Here is a 15140-nt window from a genome sequence, read left to right as displayed (position 1 = left end):
TAACAATATTGCAGTATAGTACAAATAAATAGCATTCGTGAAAACTTACAAAGTTATTGATGAGCCATTACAACTATTAAAAGTACAAAATCAGTCACAATGCAAAAAACAAACACTATGCACTTTAGCAGTCCTTTGGTTATACATAATAAATGCAAAGTCTTAATAGTTTGAAATATCCTAAAGGATAAATAATTATTACCAGGGGTTAAATAAATATACTTTGTTGGTATGCATAATGAAGACATTAATAAATCCTTTTTGATACTTCCACGGTGGAGTATGAATCAACTTTTGTAATGGTGTTTGACATTACCACGGCCAGAGAAATAGATATTTACCTGATTACAGTACACATTAAATTGGTGGAAATATTGTCTACTTTGGTACACAACCTTACGTTAGGAAGATTACAAATTGACCACCTCTAAGACAATATTACAAAAAACAGAGAAAAAGAATATCCAATACAAAAAGATGGAAGAGCATGATACTGACTCAATGCTCTTAACTGAATGAAATTCTTACAAAACTGTATCAAAATATCATCATACAAAAAAGTTTTCCATCATATTACTTGCATATATTTTTTAAAACACTCTTTTTATTTGAATTAAGCTTATTTACAACACCTTTCAGTTACTTCAGACAAAACAAAAGTTTGAAATTTGGTTATTAATGAATATAAAATCTGTTCTTTTTAAGAATATTTTTTTTCAAAATAGTTCCCATTTATACATGATTGAATAATGGAAGAGATCAAGCTATATATTTTTATCAAGCAGTAGTTTCCTAGCATTTTTCATTGAGATCATGAGTAAAATAAGACATGAAAAAAAATAATAGTCAAATATTGCACATTTTACATAAGTCGTTGGCCAATCTTAATAAGAGACTATTTACAGAAAATATTTTTATCAAAATGGCCTTAATTTGAAGTCCACCCACTCATTTCATTATTTTTTTCTATTAGAGATTTGATAATACCTAGTATCATAATAATCATTTTCAACTATAGTCGGTCTGAGTTCTATAAATCTTCAACAAGAATGTGTCCATAGTACACGGATGCCCAACTCGCACTATCATTTTCTATGTTCAGTGGACCGTGAAATTGGGGTCAAAACTCTTATTTGACATTAAAATTAGAAAGATCATATCATAGGGAACATGTGTACTAAGTTTCAAGTTGATTGGACTTCAACTTCATCAAAAACTACCTTGACCAAAAACTTTAACCTGAAGCGGGACAGACAGACGGACGAACGGACAGACGAACGGACGCACAGACCAAAAAACATTATGCCCTTCAACTATCGTAGGTGGGGCATAAAAAATAAATAACTCAAAATCCAAATTATATTTTTGGTGCCTGAATTAGCATTACATTTTTTTCTGACTAATATAGAAATCTGACAGTTTTTGCAGAATGTTTTGTCAATCAATAAAAAAGTTGCACTTTAGTACTCTATAGATATATGAAACCTATGCAAATGGGGGTAGTTTATGACCACAATAGCAGTACCATTTACTTTACATACTAATGAAAGATCCTTGACATAGATGATCTCCTTTCATATTTAGATAAAGTTGTAAAGAATTATGAATAGAACATCTGAGCTGATGCTGTCATGGTCAGCACATTTACTCACCATACCAACCATAGCAATATCTTAAGATAATCATTCAACAGAAAGCATGGAAAAACAATCAGCATTATTCCATGAAAAATTGCACAAACACAACAAACTTAGCCCTAGTTAGGGTGAATTTCAAAATGTAATTACACAGCAAAAACAAGTCAACAAATTTGCCCAATTTAAAAAAATATTAAAACCTTAAGAAATCTGAATCAAAGCACTGTAAGCGCTGTAGGCAGTTAACCAAAAACCAAGGCAAACATAATTATGAAAACTGTGGCTATGTTGCTTCATTTTTTTTAAGATTTAAAAGAACAAACATTAAACATTCATATATTGTGCATTTATGTTCATTTAATGAATTTATTATTAAGGCAAATAATTCATATTTTATCAAGGTTTTCAAAAGCAACGCATATATCAAGTATATTTTTAATGGTCATGTGTCTGCAGTGGTACAAGTTCGAAATGATTGCAGTTGTTCTAGTTGATAGTTAACGTTGGTATTAGTTGACTGTTAGTAGTTCAAGTTGACTTAGTACGAGCTTGTAATAGTATGCATGGACTTGCTTCCCTGGAAAGAAAACTGAGTTTGTGTTCTACAGTGCAAAAGTTATGAGACACAAATCAGACAAATGTTTACTACTACGGGGATCAAAGGTGAGGTCTGACTGACCTGCCCATAGTAAATGTAAATGACCCCCGCCTTCACCCCAAGTCCATGATGTCTAAGTTTGGAATAAAATGACAGGTGATTATAATAAAGTTGGTCAAACACTCTTGGGCTTGAAAGATATGTTTTCTTTAAAATGAGCCATATTAAAATGAAATTTTTTATAGAACCAGAAATTATTCAAAATATAATTAAGGTAAATTCTTTAAACCTACTCATTTTTTGCATCAATAAAATTTTATAATAAACAAGAAATAATTGTAACAGAATGCTGTTACGAAGTCTCCCAAACAAAGCTGCCATAATTATTCATTCCCATGGTCGCCTGACATTGGGCAAAGTCTAGTACACATTGATTAGGTCTAGTAAAGTGATATGCATATGTGATGCCTATGAGATTGACCTTGTATGTCATTCAAATCTGTTTGAAATGACGAACAGGAATGAATATGGTTTAGGAGTTGGTATCTCAAACTTTTACAAGTTCTTAAAACACACACAAGAGGGGATGGGGTGACCTTAGGGACTAACCCTATATTTCGTTTGATTTTTTATGTTGTCCCATACATGAATATATATATGGTTTAGGGGTGGGGATCTCGACCGTTATCAAGTTTTCAAACAGGATGGGGTGGGGTGACCCCAGTGACTTCCCCTATATTTCATTTGATTTGTTATATTGCCAAATACATGAGTATATATGGTTTAGGGGTGGGGATCTCATCTGTTTCCAAGTTATCAAACAGGAGGGGGTAGGGTGAACCTTAGGACTCTCCCTATATTTCATTTGATAAGTTCTGCTGTCCCATACATGAATGTATATGGTTTAATTTAGAGGTCGGGATCTCGACTGTTTCCAAGTTCTCAAACAGGAGGGGTGGGGTGACTGCAGGGACTCCCCTATATTTCATTTGATTTGTTATATAGTCCCATACATGAGTATATATGGTTTCGGGGTGAGGATCTCGACCGTTTCCAAGTTCTCAAACAGGATGGTTTACAGTGACCATAGGAGCTGCCCCTATATTTCATTTGATTTGTTATATTGTCCCATACATGAATATATATGGTTTAGGGTGGGGATCTCGACCGTTTTCAAATTCTCAAACAGGAAGGGGTAGAGTGGCCCCAAGCACTCAACCTATATTTCATATGATTTGTTATATTGTCCCATACATGAATATAAATGGTTAAGGGGTGGATCTCGACCGTTTCCAAGTTCTCAAACAGGAGGGGTGGGGTGACCCCCAAGGACTCCCCCTATATTTCATTTCATTTGTTATATTGTCACATACATGAATATGTATGGTTTATGGGATCATTATTTTTTTGTATGCTCCAATGAACAAATTATGTCTTTAAGAGAAAGATATATACTTACATATTACACACAAAATCCTTCCCAATTGAAACTTACTGGTCTATTATCACACTGTAACGTGCCACTGCTAACAAAAGTGTGCATGTTTCTAAGACATATTGAAAAAATATTTTCATAATACAAAGCATGTTACAATAACTTCATATCCACGTTGCAATTAAGAATTTTGCAAACAAATCAACCAACTATGGTTTATTTCAATTTTATTGTATGATATCACTTATTTATTTATTGTGTGTCTTGCTTGTAAATGTATAAGTACATATGTAATTGTTAATGTATAATTGTTATCCTCTTGTAGCACCATACGTGTGCTTAAGTTTAAATAAATTGTCTGGTCTTGTCTTGGGATCTTGACCGTTTCCAAATTCTCAAACAGGAGGGGTGGGGTGACCGCAGGGACTCCCTCTATATTTCATTTGATTTATTATATTGTCCCATACATGAATATATTTGGTTTAGGGGTGGGGATCTCGACCATTTCAAAGTTCCCAAACAGGAGGGTTGGGGTGACCCCAGGGACTCCCCTGTATTTCATTTGATTAGTTATATTGTCCCATACATGAATATATATGGTTTAGGGGTGGGGATCTCGACTGTTTCCAAGTTCTCAAACAGGAGGGGTGGGGTAACCCTAGGGACTTGCCCCTATATTTCATTTGATTAGTTATATAGTCCCATACATGAATATATATGGTTTAGGGGTGGGGATCTCATCCGTTTCAAAGTTATCAAACAGGAGGGGGTAGAGTGACCCAAAGGATTCCACCTATATATCATATGATTTGCTTACATTCAGGTATCATATAATCTAGTTGCACTATTTGCGAAAACAAAGTAAGAAACTTCCAGCTATGTTAACTCTGGGAACAGTATATCTAACGGGAAATGAATCTGATACGCTTTTCAGTATAAAATTGATAAAATCTCGGACTCCCCGAGACCTCCCGAGATTTACAGATTTTGGTAGCGTCTGACAGAAAAACTATCAGAACTGCTCAACAAATAAACCACATAACTCTAATTGTAAATAAATACAAGTTTTATCATTTAGTAGATATATTTTGTCATATAAAATTACCAAAATAAGTTTGATTTATTTGATGTGAAGTGTTTTATAAAAGTTTGGGAATTTGTAAATCATCGCGGCAATGGCCGCCATTTTTTTATTACCTGGTTTGCATTCTGCACAATTCTGTGATGAAATGCTTGCGATTTTAACAAATTTGAAGTCACAGAATACAAGTTTGATACACTAGCATCACTATAAAACTAGTTTGAATGACATTTTATTGATTATATCAGAAATTATTAGGATAATAGCGAGTCCGTTTTTAACACATGTCCATTTCTGTGTCGTATCTTTATTAACTATGGCACGACGATAAAATCGACTACAATCAGGTAGTGTCAAGTCCCGTCAATATATATGTTCCTGGTTAACTGACCCTTCAAAATTGAGAAAAAAATTGCAGTAATATGTTTACACTTTAAAAGCATCTTACATGCATTATCAACATTTATCACTGATAAAGAAGATTTATACTGTCACCAGGAACATATATATTGTTAGATATACTGTTCCCAGCTGTCACATTGTATTGGATTTTGACATTAAAATTTGTCAAAAAGTAATTTTGAGTTTCTGTATCAAATATTTTTTGCTTTTTCTTTCTATTACATATATCTTTTGGTTTCCATTTCTAGTGTTTATATTTATTTACCATGCATAGATGTATTTTGTCACCTGCCTGAAATTTTTTTTTGTAGTTGATCTCCAAAACCCGGAATTACCCTTATCCGCTTCCGGAATCGGACCCGATATTGTAATTGTCTACACGGCATCCATTGTTTTTCAATGTTGTTTTTGTCAGTCAGATACGATTTTACTCGAATTTACACATTACTTGTAGGCGATTATCTGTATAAAGCTAGCGGTTGAACAAAATGAACATCGCTGTCATGAATAATAAAGATGAAAATACGTTTTGAGATCGTTTATTTAGAGACTTTGGTAAAAAGGTTTGCAAAGTTATTTTTAATTTTCTTTCAAGTGAAAGGTCCGTCGGGCGTAGCTAGTAACCAAGTCGAGAGTCCGATTGCAAAAGTGGAAGGTCGCGGACCTCGGACCACCGCTAATTTGAACCCCTGCCTCCAAATTGAAAAGATACGAAAATTTCGTCTTCTAATTTGAAATTGCCGCCAACAGCATGAACAGTGGAACTTATTAATAGACTACTGACGTAGTTGTAACACGTATTGACGACAAACAATATTCCTACGACTTTTGCCATTTGGGAAATCTAAACTACTTGTCTTTAAAGATTTTCGGCGATTAAATATTTCATACAATTGTTCTTTGACATCTTAGCCAAAAGCACAGGGGATAATAAACTACATAAGGATTCCTAATGTGCTCTACTTCCTATGTGCAACTTCAAAACTTTTGGGTGGTTCGACAATCATTTAAGGTTTTTTCTGATCATATTTTTGTAATCCAGAACTAAAAGTATGAAAAAACTATTCAATTAGTTATAAATAACATTATATCCAGCTAGATAATAACAATGGCACGTATTTCAGCATTTATTGGGTAGAACACAAATCTAGGGTGCTCGCATAAGGCAGCTTAACTGCCTAAAAATCACAAGATCAGAAGTAAATGTATCATACATAAAGTTAATAACTCATAAAGATTTAGAAAAAAAATTAGAAAACTCTATGTGTGATACATGGACTGTCTGATGGACATAATGCAAAACTATTGTCTCCATTTACTCTGTAGGGGATCAAAACTTCATATATTACTGCAAATTTAAATACAGACAGTTTATCTTCTTCTTTTGAATCTATAAGTAACTCCATCTAAGAAATGTGTATAAAAAATACGGCAACTTTTACATGCATGTTATAGAGGATTTGAGCTATATGCCAAAATATATTTCTATTTAAAAAAGTACAGTTTTTACACATACGCCCAGAAAAAGATTCATGAAAATGACACTTATATTATGCACACACATGAAATTTATGCAAATAGACACATTTATTTCATGCATGCCAAATATCTGTCATCTATGAATTACTGTCCATAAAAATCTCTATTTAAAATATACAAAAGTGTAAAAAAACAGGAATACTTATTTTACTAAAATTTTGTTTTAAAAAACTTGTAGAAAAATACCTATTATAAATCACTTCATTAAAATTCAGCTATTTATAAAATAACCTAAAAGATAAGAATATTGAACTCAAATCACAGACTGTTGGGTTTTGTTCATAAGTGTTGTGAGTGTAAATGTATTAAAGCTTCAAACTTTAAAAACGCAATAAAAAATCACATGGATAAAACTCACAAAGGCCAGATAATATCTGATATCTTAAAAAATAGTGTGAACTAAAAACCAGACATTTTGGTTTCGTTCATAAGTTGTGAGTGTAAATGCTTTAAAGCTTCAAACTTTAAATAACTCAATACAAAAATTCACATGCATAAAAATCATAAAGGCCAGATAATATCTGATTATTTACCAGAAAATATATATACTGGTTTTCAACATAATGGCCCTATGAAATGATAAACACAATAAATGGCACACCAATGGAAAGAGATTACACACCCTCAGTTATTTCACATAAGCAGCTGGAAAAAGTCCATCTCTGTTACCTAATTTTCCACTCCACCAGTTTTCGTCCACATATTCTAATACAGTGATAATGTCACCTTTCCTGAACCCAAGTTCTGACGGATCCTCTGGTTTAAAGTCATACATTGCTACTGCAGTCCTTTCCTGAAAAATTCAATTATAAAAGCATAATGCGTAGCAACTACATTGATTTATTATTATTAAGCAATATTTTGCATTCTTTGTGCCATCATATTACAAAATTATTCTTATAAATGTATAATCTTTGAATTTCAAAAGTCTGATTGAGTACGATTTTTTATCTTTTGATTTCTGACAATAAAAAATTTTCAATCAGGGAAGTAAAAGCTCACTGGTACACTTATGTACATCTTTGACCATTTTGCAATAAGTGAAAATAGCTAATAATATGATTAATGTTGGAAAGACCACTGAAAACTGAGTATTAGTTTTGTGTTACCAACACCTCCAAAAGTTTTCAACCATAAGCCTTCAAATTTTCTAAAACGTATATACACTCAATATATGGAACTTACTTTGTTTCCAAATTTGGAGAATTTTTTCTTATTCTTCAGATGGTAAAACCAAGTCAATTTTCAGCAGCATTCTTCATGAAGGGTATCCATTTTGTATTCCCAATGTCAATGAAGATTATAAACGTATAAAAAGTAATTAAGAGAAAATAAAACTGGTACTTACCATAACCAAATCTTGTAACAGGATTGTCTGTGTTCGACTTACAGAGTTTGTTCGATGATAATCTATAATTTCATTCACAGAATTAAATTTAACACACCATAAATAGTATTTGCCTTGTCCATCACGTAACACTTTAAAATGTTGTATACTGTCTTTGAATCTAAAACAAATGAAAATAAATTTGTGAACTTTCTCACTTATCCCAAGAATCTCTTATTCTTGAAAAGTCTGCCTCGGTACTTTTTGTGGAAGACTGTAATACTTCTAAAGATGCACCCTTAAACCAAGTTGTAATTGAGTTCTGAATTTGCATTTAAAATTAATTGAAGTCAAAGAAGCATAAATTATATAGGTCAAAGTGACCTAATTTTTTTGGGGAGGCTGCTATAGTCACCAAGAAAAATTCTTTCTCAAAGTTATATGATTGAGGTCACTGGTCAAATGAACTCTGAATGTTAACTTTGACATCAAGTGTATAAAATATTGATTGGTTAGAAGGACTTGCGTGTTGTCACACATTTCTATACTAACCTAGAGACATCATATGTCAAGTTATAAGATTTTAAGTCATTATGTTTTCACACCACCTGACCACCTTATCTGAGATCTCAATCAAGACATAAAACTTAATTAAGTCAATAAAGCAAATAAAATAGGTCAAAGTGACCTACTTTTTGTGGGAGGATGCTCCTTACATCAAATTACATGATTGCAAGTCACTTGGTATAAGAGACATGTACTTGGATCAAAAACTTTATATACATTATCATGTGCAGAACTACTGAACCATGAAATATGTATGTGATCTTAATATTGTATTTACTTGACTGATATAGAGAATTCTCCTGGGGCACTCTCACTCATTCTCACTATAAATGCACCATCTGGTTGAGGAATCCCACCACTTGCTGACTTCCGTAATCGTTCCTCGGCTTGACATCTGGTCACTTTACCCACAAACCACCTGTTAAGACAAAACACAGATCTATATGACATCAAAGCTATAATACTTGTTCCTGTAACTACTTTTTATTATCCATTTTATCTTGGGATTGCTGTCATTTTCATCAAGGTTGTTTCAATCTTTTCATATAATCATTTAGTCTGAAATTTTGGATGATCTGTCTTAGATTGTATGGTTCAACAGGTACATTAAATTTTGTAGACAATAATTTTGTTTAAGTGTTTTGATTTCTGACAACCTAGTTTGTGACCGGCTTACAAAAACTCTTTACATATATACAAAGATTTGCTACAATCAGATTAAACCAGGTCTTATTTTACCTATGTTTAGTGATAAATTGTATGTACTATGAGTATAAGGCTCAACAAAATGATTTAAATCAGACTGTGTTTAGTGTGTTACTTCATTTCAGTCCCTTAAATAGTTTGTGTGATCTGATATTTTTTCTGTTTCACAATAAAATGCTGGGGCCCAACATGATACGACCGCAGAGGTCAAACCCTGAACAGTTAGGGCAAGTATGGACACTATATTCAAGCTTGATACAGCTCTGAATTTGGATTGTGATTAAAGATTTGACACAGAATGAATGTGGTAAAAGAACTGAAAAATTTGAAATTGGACTTTTACCTTATATGGTCCAATATCCAAAATCTAAAAACATTGTTAGATTCAGCATATCATTGAACCCCATATACTCATTTTTGTTGATATCAAACTAAAGTTTCATTTTAGACCCCAGATTTGGACCAACTTGAAAACTGGACCCAAAATCAAAAATCTAAATACATGTTTAGATTCAAGAATATCAAAGAACCCCTTGAATTTAATTTTTGTTAATTTTGGACCCTTTGGTCCTTTATATGGACCAATTTGAAAAGCCCAAAAATCAAAAATCTGAATAGACAGTTAGAGACAGCATATCAAAGAACTCCAAGAATTCAATAATTGTTTGAAATCAGACAAAGTTTAATTTTGGACCCTTTGAACCTAATGTGGATCAATTTAAAAACGGGGCACAAAATCCAAAATCTTAATTCATGGTTAGATTCAGCATATTAAAGAACCCCAAGAATTCAAGACTTCAACCCCTTTGAAATTGGTCAAGAATGAAGCAATTTATACAAAGTATTAGAAAATAGATTTGGAGCAAAATAAATGGTTAGGCAGCAGTATACACAACATAATTTTCACATGCACTTACGAGTGAGGTTTCATTTCAATGTAGTTGTGTGGTACAAAACCAGTCTCTCCATCTAATTCTGCTTTAAACCAATTCTGATCTTCATCAAAACTTAATATCTACAATAAAATAATAAATAATAAATAATAAGTAATTCTTTGTCAATAGGATATTTCAGCAATAATACTGTAGACTTGACACTTCAGCTACTTTGATATTAACATTCAATTTTTTTTTGTAACTTGGGTTGTATTAAGAAACCACCAGTCAATCTATTTTGGTGATGATTTCTACAGTCAATGATGGCAGGTGGCATTTGGATACCATCAATCAATCAAATTCTTCTGCTGGTCATTTTTATAAAGAATGCCAGTTTCAATCTTTTTGTAGTGATTCAGGCTAAAACATATCTCAATATTAAATGAAATAGTACTAGTAGTATAATCAACAGGGTGATTATAAATTAAACCATGAATCAAAAACCAATTTCTAGGGGATTTTTCTTCTTCATAAAATGAATCAACATAAAAAGTAAAGATTCTCAAGCTTCTAATTAAAACCTAGAACAACCCTTGATCTATGTGAAGTAATATTTTAAGTACTCTACACTACACATCAATGACTGAATACTATTGACGACATCCGAGGAAGTAAATTTTCTGTATATTTAACACTTACACGTAATAACCCATTGATGATATAATAATTTCCCTTTTCCGAGTATATATCTACTTTTCAAAATAAAGAAGAGTGCTTCTTTCCTGCTGATAATAACTGATTATGACAGTTTTAAGATAAATTTAATATTAGTTAATGAATCATAAAAATAAAGTCAAGGTTATTTATCACTGTTAGAGAGACACCATGAGACATGTGCATCTTATATTGATTTTAAATATAGACCAAATATGCTTAACCTAATACTCATAGTATAATACTGAGAAACTGACCAAAGCTGAAATATTAAGCTTTATGCAATTAGTTAATGTTTGTCATCGGATTAGCATGCCTATGTCTTGCATATTGTGATGAAAGGAAGACAAAAACAGATATGTTACAAACTTTTATCATCATTATGAACTATCTGTTTTTAACTGCAATAAAAGATTGATTAATGGTTACTAAAATTCCAGTGACAAATATTTCATACATATTCAGGATGCTAATTAATAACAATCCCATTGTTAGGTTTAAAAATAAATGGGGAATGTGTCCATGGGACACAGATGATGCCCCTGCTTGCATATAACGTTAAAAAGGGACATAACTCTAGAACTGTAAAAGTGACGCTACCCAAATTTGTACTTGATCTGAGTTTTCTGGTAATAAGCATTGTGTATATGTTTCATTGAGGCAAACTTAAGTTAGAGAACTGAAACGAAAAATTCAGCAATTTTTCCATTTGTAAAGGGGCATAACTCTAGAACGGTAAATGTGACGCCACCAAAATTCGAACTTGATCTGTGTTTTGTGGTAATTAGCATTGTGCATAATTTTCATAACATTTGGTTGAGGCAAACTAAAGAAAGAGAACAGAAACGAATATTTCAGCAATTTTTCCATTTGTAAAGGGGCATAACTCAAGAACGGTTACAGTGACGCCACCAAAATTCGAACTTGATCTGTGTTTTGTGGTAATAGGCATTGTGTATACGTTTCATAACATTTGGTTGAGGCAAACTAAAGTTAAGGAACAGAAACAAAAAATTCAGTAATTTTTCCATTTGTAAAGGGGCATAACTCTAGAACGGTAAAAGTGATGCCACCAAAATTCAAACTTGATCTGTGTTTTGTAGTAATAAGCATTGTGTATAAGTTTCATAACATTTGGTTGAGACAAACTAAAGTTAGAGAAGGGAAACCAATTTTGGGACGTAAGGATGGACGGACGTACATACAGACGGACAAGGGTAAAACTTAATGCATAAAAAAAGGTGTGGACTGGAGATGTTGTGGATCGTTTTGATTGTCAATAAGGTCAATCAAAAAAGCATATTGTTAGAGCAAAGAATTTTGACTCATAACAGGTAACCTAAGGACCCCTCTGAAAAATGTTGCCCTGCAGTGTTTACCTTTAAATTTAAGAGCCTGCTAAACAGCCTTCTACATCACAAATTTTTGTCATGAACTTCCATCAATTATAAAATTTATCAATAATAACTTCACCAACCATGCACATTCAAAATGCTCAACCTTCCAATTTTTTAAATCAGTCAAGTTCCTTGATGTTCAACTTGGGAATAGAAATATGGTCACTCTTGGTCTTCTTCAGACTGACAGTAAAATCCTCGCCAAAGAAGGGCGTCTGCTTGGTTCTACAGGATGTATAAATTCTCAGTCAAGTCAGTCAGAATGGGGACATTAAATAAGATGCCTCTGTAGAAAAGTGCCACGCTCTCTGCACATTAAGAATCTTTGCAACCACTCTTTAAGGGATCTGTGGGTGGCCCTATGCAAGGCTAAATTTCTGTCCCTATCCAATTTACCCTCATTTTCCAGTGACAGCCCAAATTTCCTGCCCTACATAAAGGTCAACCCTTTTATATAATATTGTAAGTATTGTTAATTTGTTCTCGTCCTGAAAATGCATGAAATATTTGCCACTGGATGTTCAGCATCCAACAATCAATCAAACCTTGATGTTCAAACATCTTGGCATTCTCTTAACAAATAACCTACAATTAATGCTCGCAAACAGACCAACCAAGACAGCATAGTTATACATGTATATAAATGTCACAAAGTCAAATTATATGCTTCTGTATGTACATAACTACAACAGAATATATTCATGTAGCCATATATACCTTTATATTCAATCCAGCTAACCTTGTTAGGACAGGATAAAAGTTTTGTTTGATAGATATGTTTGAGGGTTTATTTGTGCTTCGTACAGTCAGATTTATTGGGTTAAGCCATATTGCATTTTCAACTGATTTTTACAATTTACTCGTATGTTGTGCTGTAACACCAGTTACACTACAGGTCAAGGGAGGGTTGAGAGCTCTCAAACATGTTCAACGCCGCCACATTCTTTATGTTCCTGTGCCAAGTCAGTAGCCTGTAATTCAGTGGTGAGTGGTTCATGTCTGTCTTCATAAATTATATTGTTTAAATTAGGCCGTTAGTTTCCTCCTTTTCTTGTTTGAATTGTTTCACATTTTTAATTTCATGTCGAGCCTTTTACAGCTGACTATACTGTATTTTTTTTTATCATTGTTGAAGGCCGTATAGTGACCTATAATACTTTTTACTTTCGTCATTTAAACTCTGGTGGATAGTTGTCTCATTGGCAGTCATACCACATCCCCTTATTTTTTTATGATTATTTGTTTGAATTGAATTGGTTTTTTTTTTGTATCCATCCAAGATCTGCTAGCAGTTCATAGGTTTTGGTTTAAATTTCTATTTGATTTAATTCCATCCAAGGCCTGCTAGCAGTTTATAGGTTTTGGTTTTAATTTCTATTTGATTTAATGATTGATTGATTGGTGTTTAACGCCACTTTCAACACTATTGTGCTATTTCGTGGCTGTCAGCTTTTATTGGTGGAGGAAGCCTGAGTGCCCGGAGAGAACCACCGACCTTCGGTTGGAAAACTGACAATCCAAGTCAATTGATTTAATGAAGAAATTTTTAATTGGGATTGACCAGAACACACAGCTTTGTATTGTAAGAAAATTTTACATGTTAATAAAATACCTACCTTATTTCACCTTGTATTATACTTCTAATATTCAGAAAAGACAATTTTTAGCAACATTCTTTGCAAATGATAACAAAATAGAGGCCATATAGTTGAATGTTAAAGATATTCTATAAAGGTACCGGTATGTAGAAATACTTGTCTTTTCTTATTGGTGGATTGAAATACTGGTCATTACTTACAGATTAAATAGTTAGCAACATATTACTAAGATGACTTTGTCAGAAGTGTCAATACTACTTTGTCATGGTAACTTTATCTAAATATATAAAGATATCTATTGTATTTAATGCATTTTGTAAAAAAAAAATGGACGCCTTAATAGTATTAAATTATGCACAGTTTTAACTTTTAATGTCCAATTTCAAAAAAATATCATAAACTAAACTAAGATTCATACATATATATAATAAACATGATAAACATCATAAAGAGAAAATATAGAATCCATAATTTACAACCATATAAAATGAAGAACAACCACTGGATTACAGGCTCTGAGCTTTTGGACATGCTCATTAAAGGATGTGACAGGGTTAAAAATGTTTGATAGTTTTTAATCCAATCAATCCCCATCCCCTTAACCTGGTGTTACAACACATTAACAAACTGTAAAATTCAGTCAGAAATGGCTCAACTCATCAGACTCTTTACTAGTTACTACGTATAGCATGGAAACAAATAAAGAAAAGATGACAGACCCAAAGTACTGATGTGAGAGAACTTGCAGTTACAGAAAGCTAGTTCGAAGCCCCATTTCAACTAATAAAAAAAAACCTGTTTTCCATGACTAAAATGTCAATCAGTACACTTCCCACAGATCAAGTGTAATGACACCTATCTCATAAGCTTTGTGCTATAAAAGAATTAATTATGTGCAATGTCAAAATATAAAATATTGACAGGATTTAGGTTCATAAGTGTCAAATTTGGATAGCAGAAAATTTTAATCAATAATCAATGTTAAATAAAGATGATGATGGATAGGTTTTTAACATCCAGTGGCAATGATTACATGTAAATCAGGACAAGAACATGTTAATGTAATATCAATATGAAACCCTTTTTTTTTTTTACGAAACCTTCTCTATACTAGACCGACAAGCTGAGCTGGATTTTTAACATGCCAGTTCATAAGTTAACAGACCATAGACAGACTTATAGCCCTACCCAGACATATTATTTTGACCCTGAGCTGACACGTGACAAGTCAATGGTTTGGCTCTGCTAGTGATCGAACTCACAAT

The 15140-nt window shown here is 32.7% G+C and overlaps 1 protein-coding gene across 1 annotated transcript in view; it reads right to left on the bottom strand.

Annotated features, from left to right (window-relative positions):
• Positions 1 to 6860: 6860 nt before the first annotated feature.
• The window catches only part of LOC127709564 (SH3 domain-containing protein 19-like), a 45677-nt gene continuing 37397 nt past the window's right edge, over positions 6861 to 15140 (bottom strand). Inside the window, exons 7-10 of the mRNA XM_052215169.1 lie at positions 10209 to 10306; positions 8864 to 9004; positions 8041 to 8200; positions 6861 to 7485 (exon numbers count right to left, since the gene is read on the bottom strand). Of these exons, the coding sequence (XP_052071129.1) occupies positions 7321 to 7485; positions 8041 to 8200; positions 8864 to 9004; positions 10209 to 10306 (564 nt within the window). The 3' untranslated portion in view covers positions 6861 to 7320. The remainder of the gene's footprint in view (positions 7486 to 8040; positions 8201 to 8863; positions 9005 to 10208; positions 10307 to 15140) is intronic.

This window comes from Mytilus californianus, unplaced genomic scaffold, assembly GCF_021869535.1.
Source record: "Mytilus californianus isolate M0D057914Y unplaced genomic scaffold, xbMytCali1.0.p SCAF_7, whole genome shotgun sequence".
Lineage (NCBI taxonomy): Eukaryota > Metazoa > Mollusca > Bivalvia > Mytilida > Mytilidae > Mytilus > Mytilus californianus.
The sequence above is the reverse complement of the archived record's forward strand: the minus strand, read 5'-3'. Positions and strand labels throughout refer to the sequence as shown.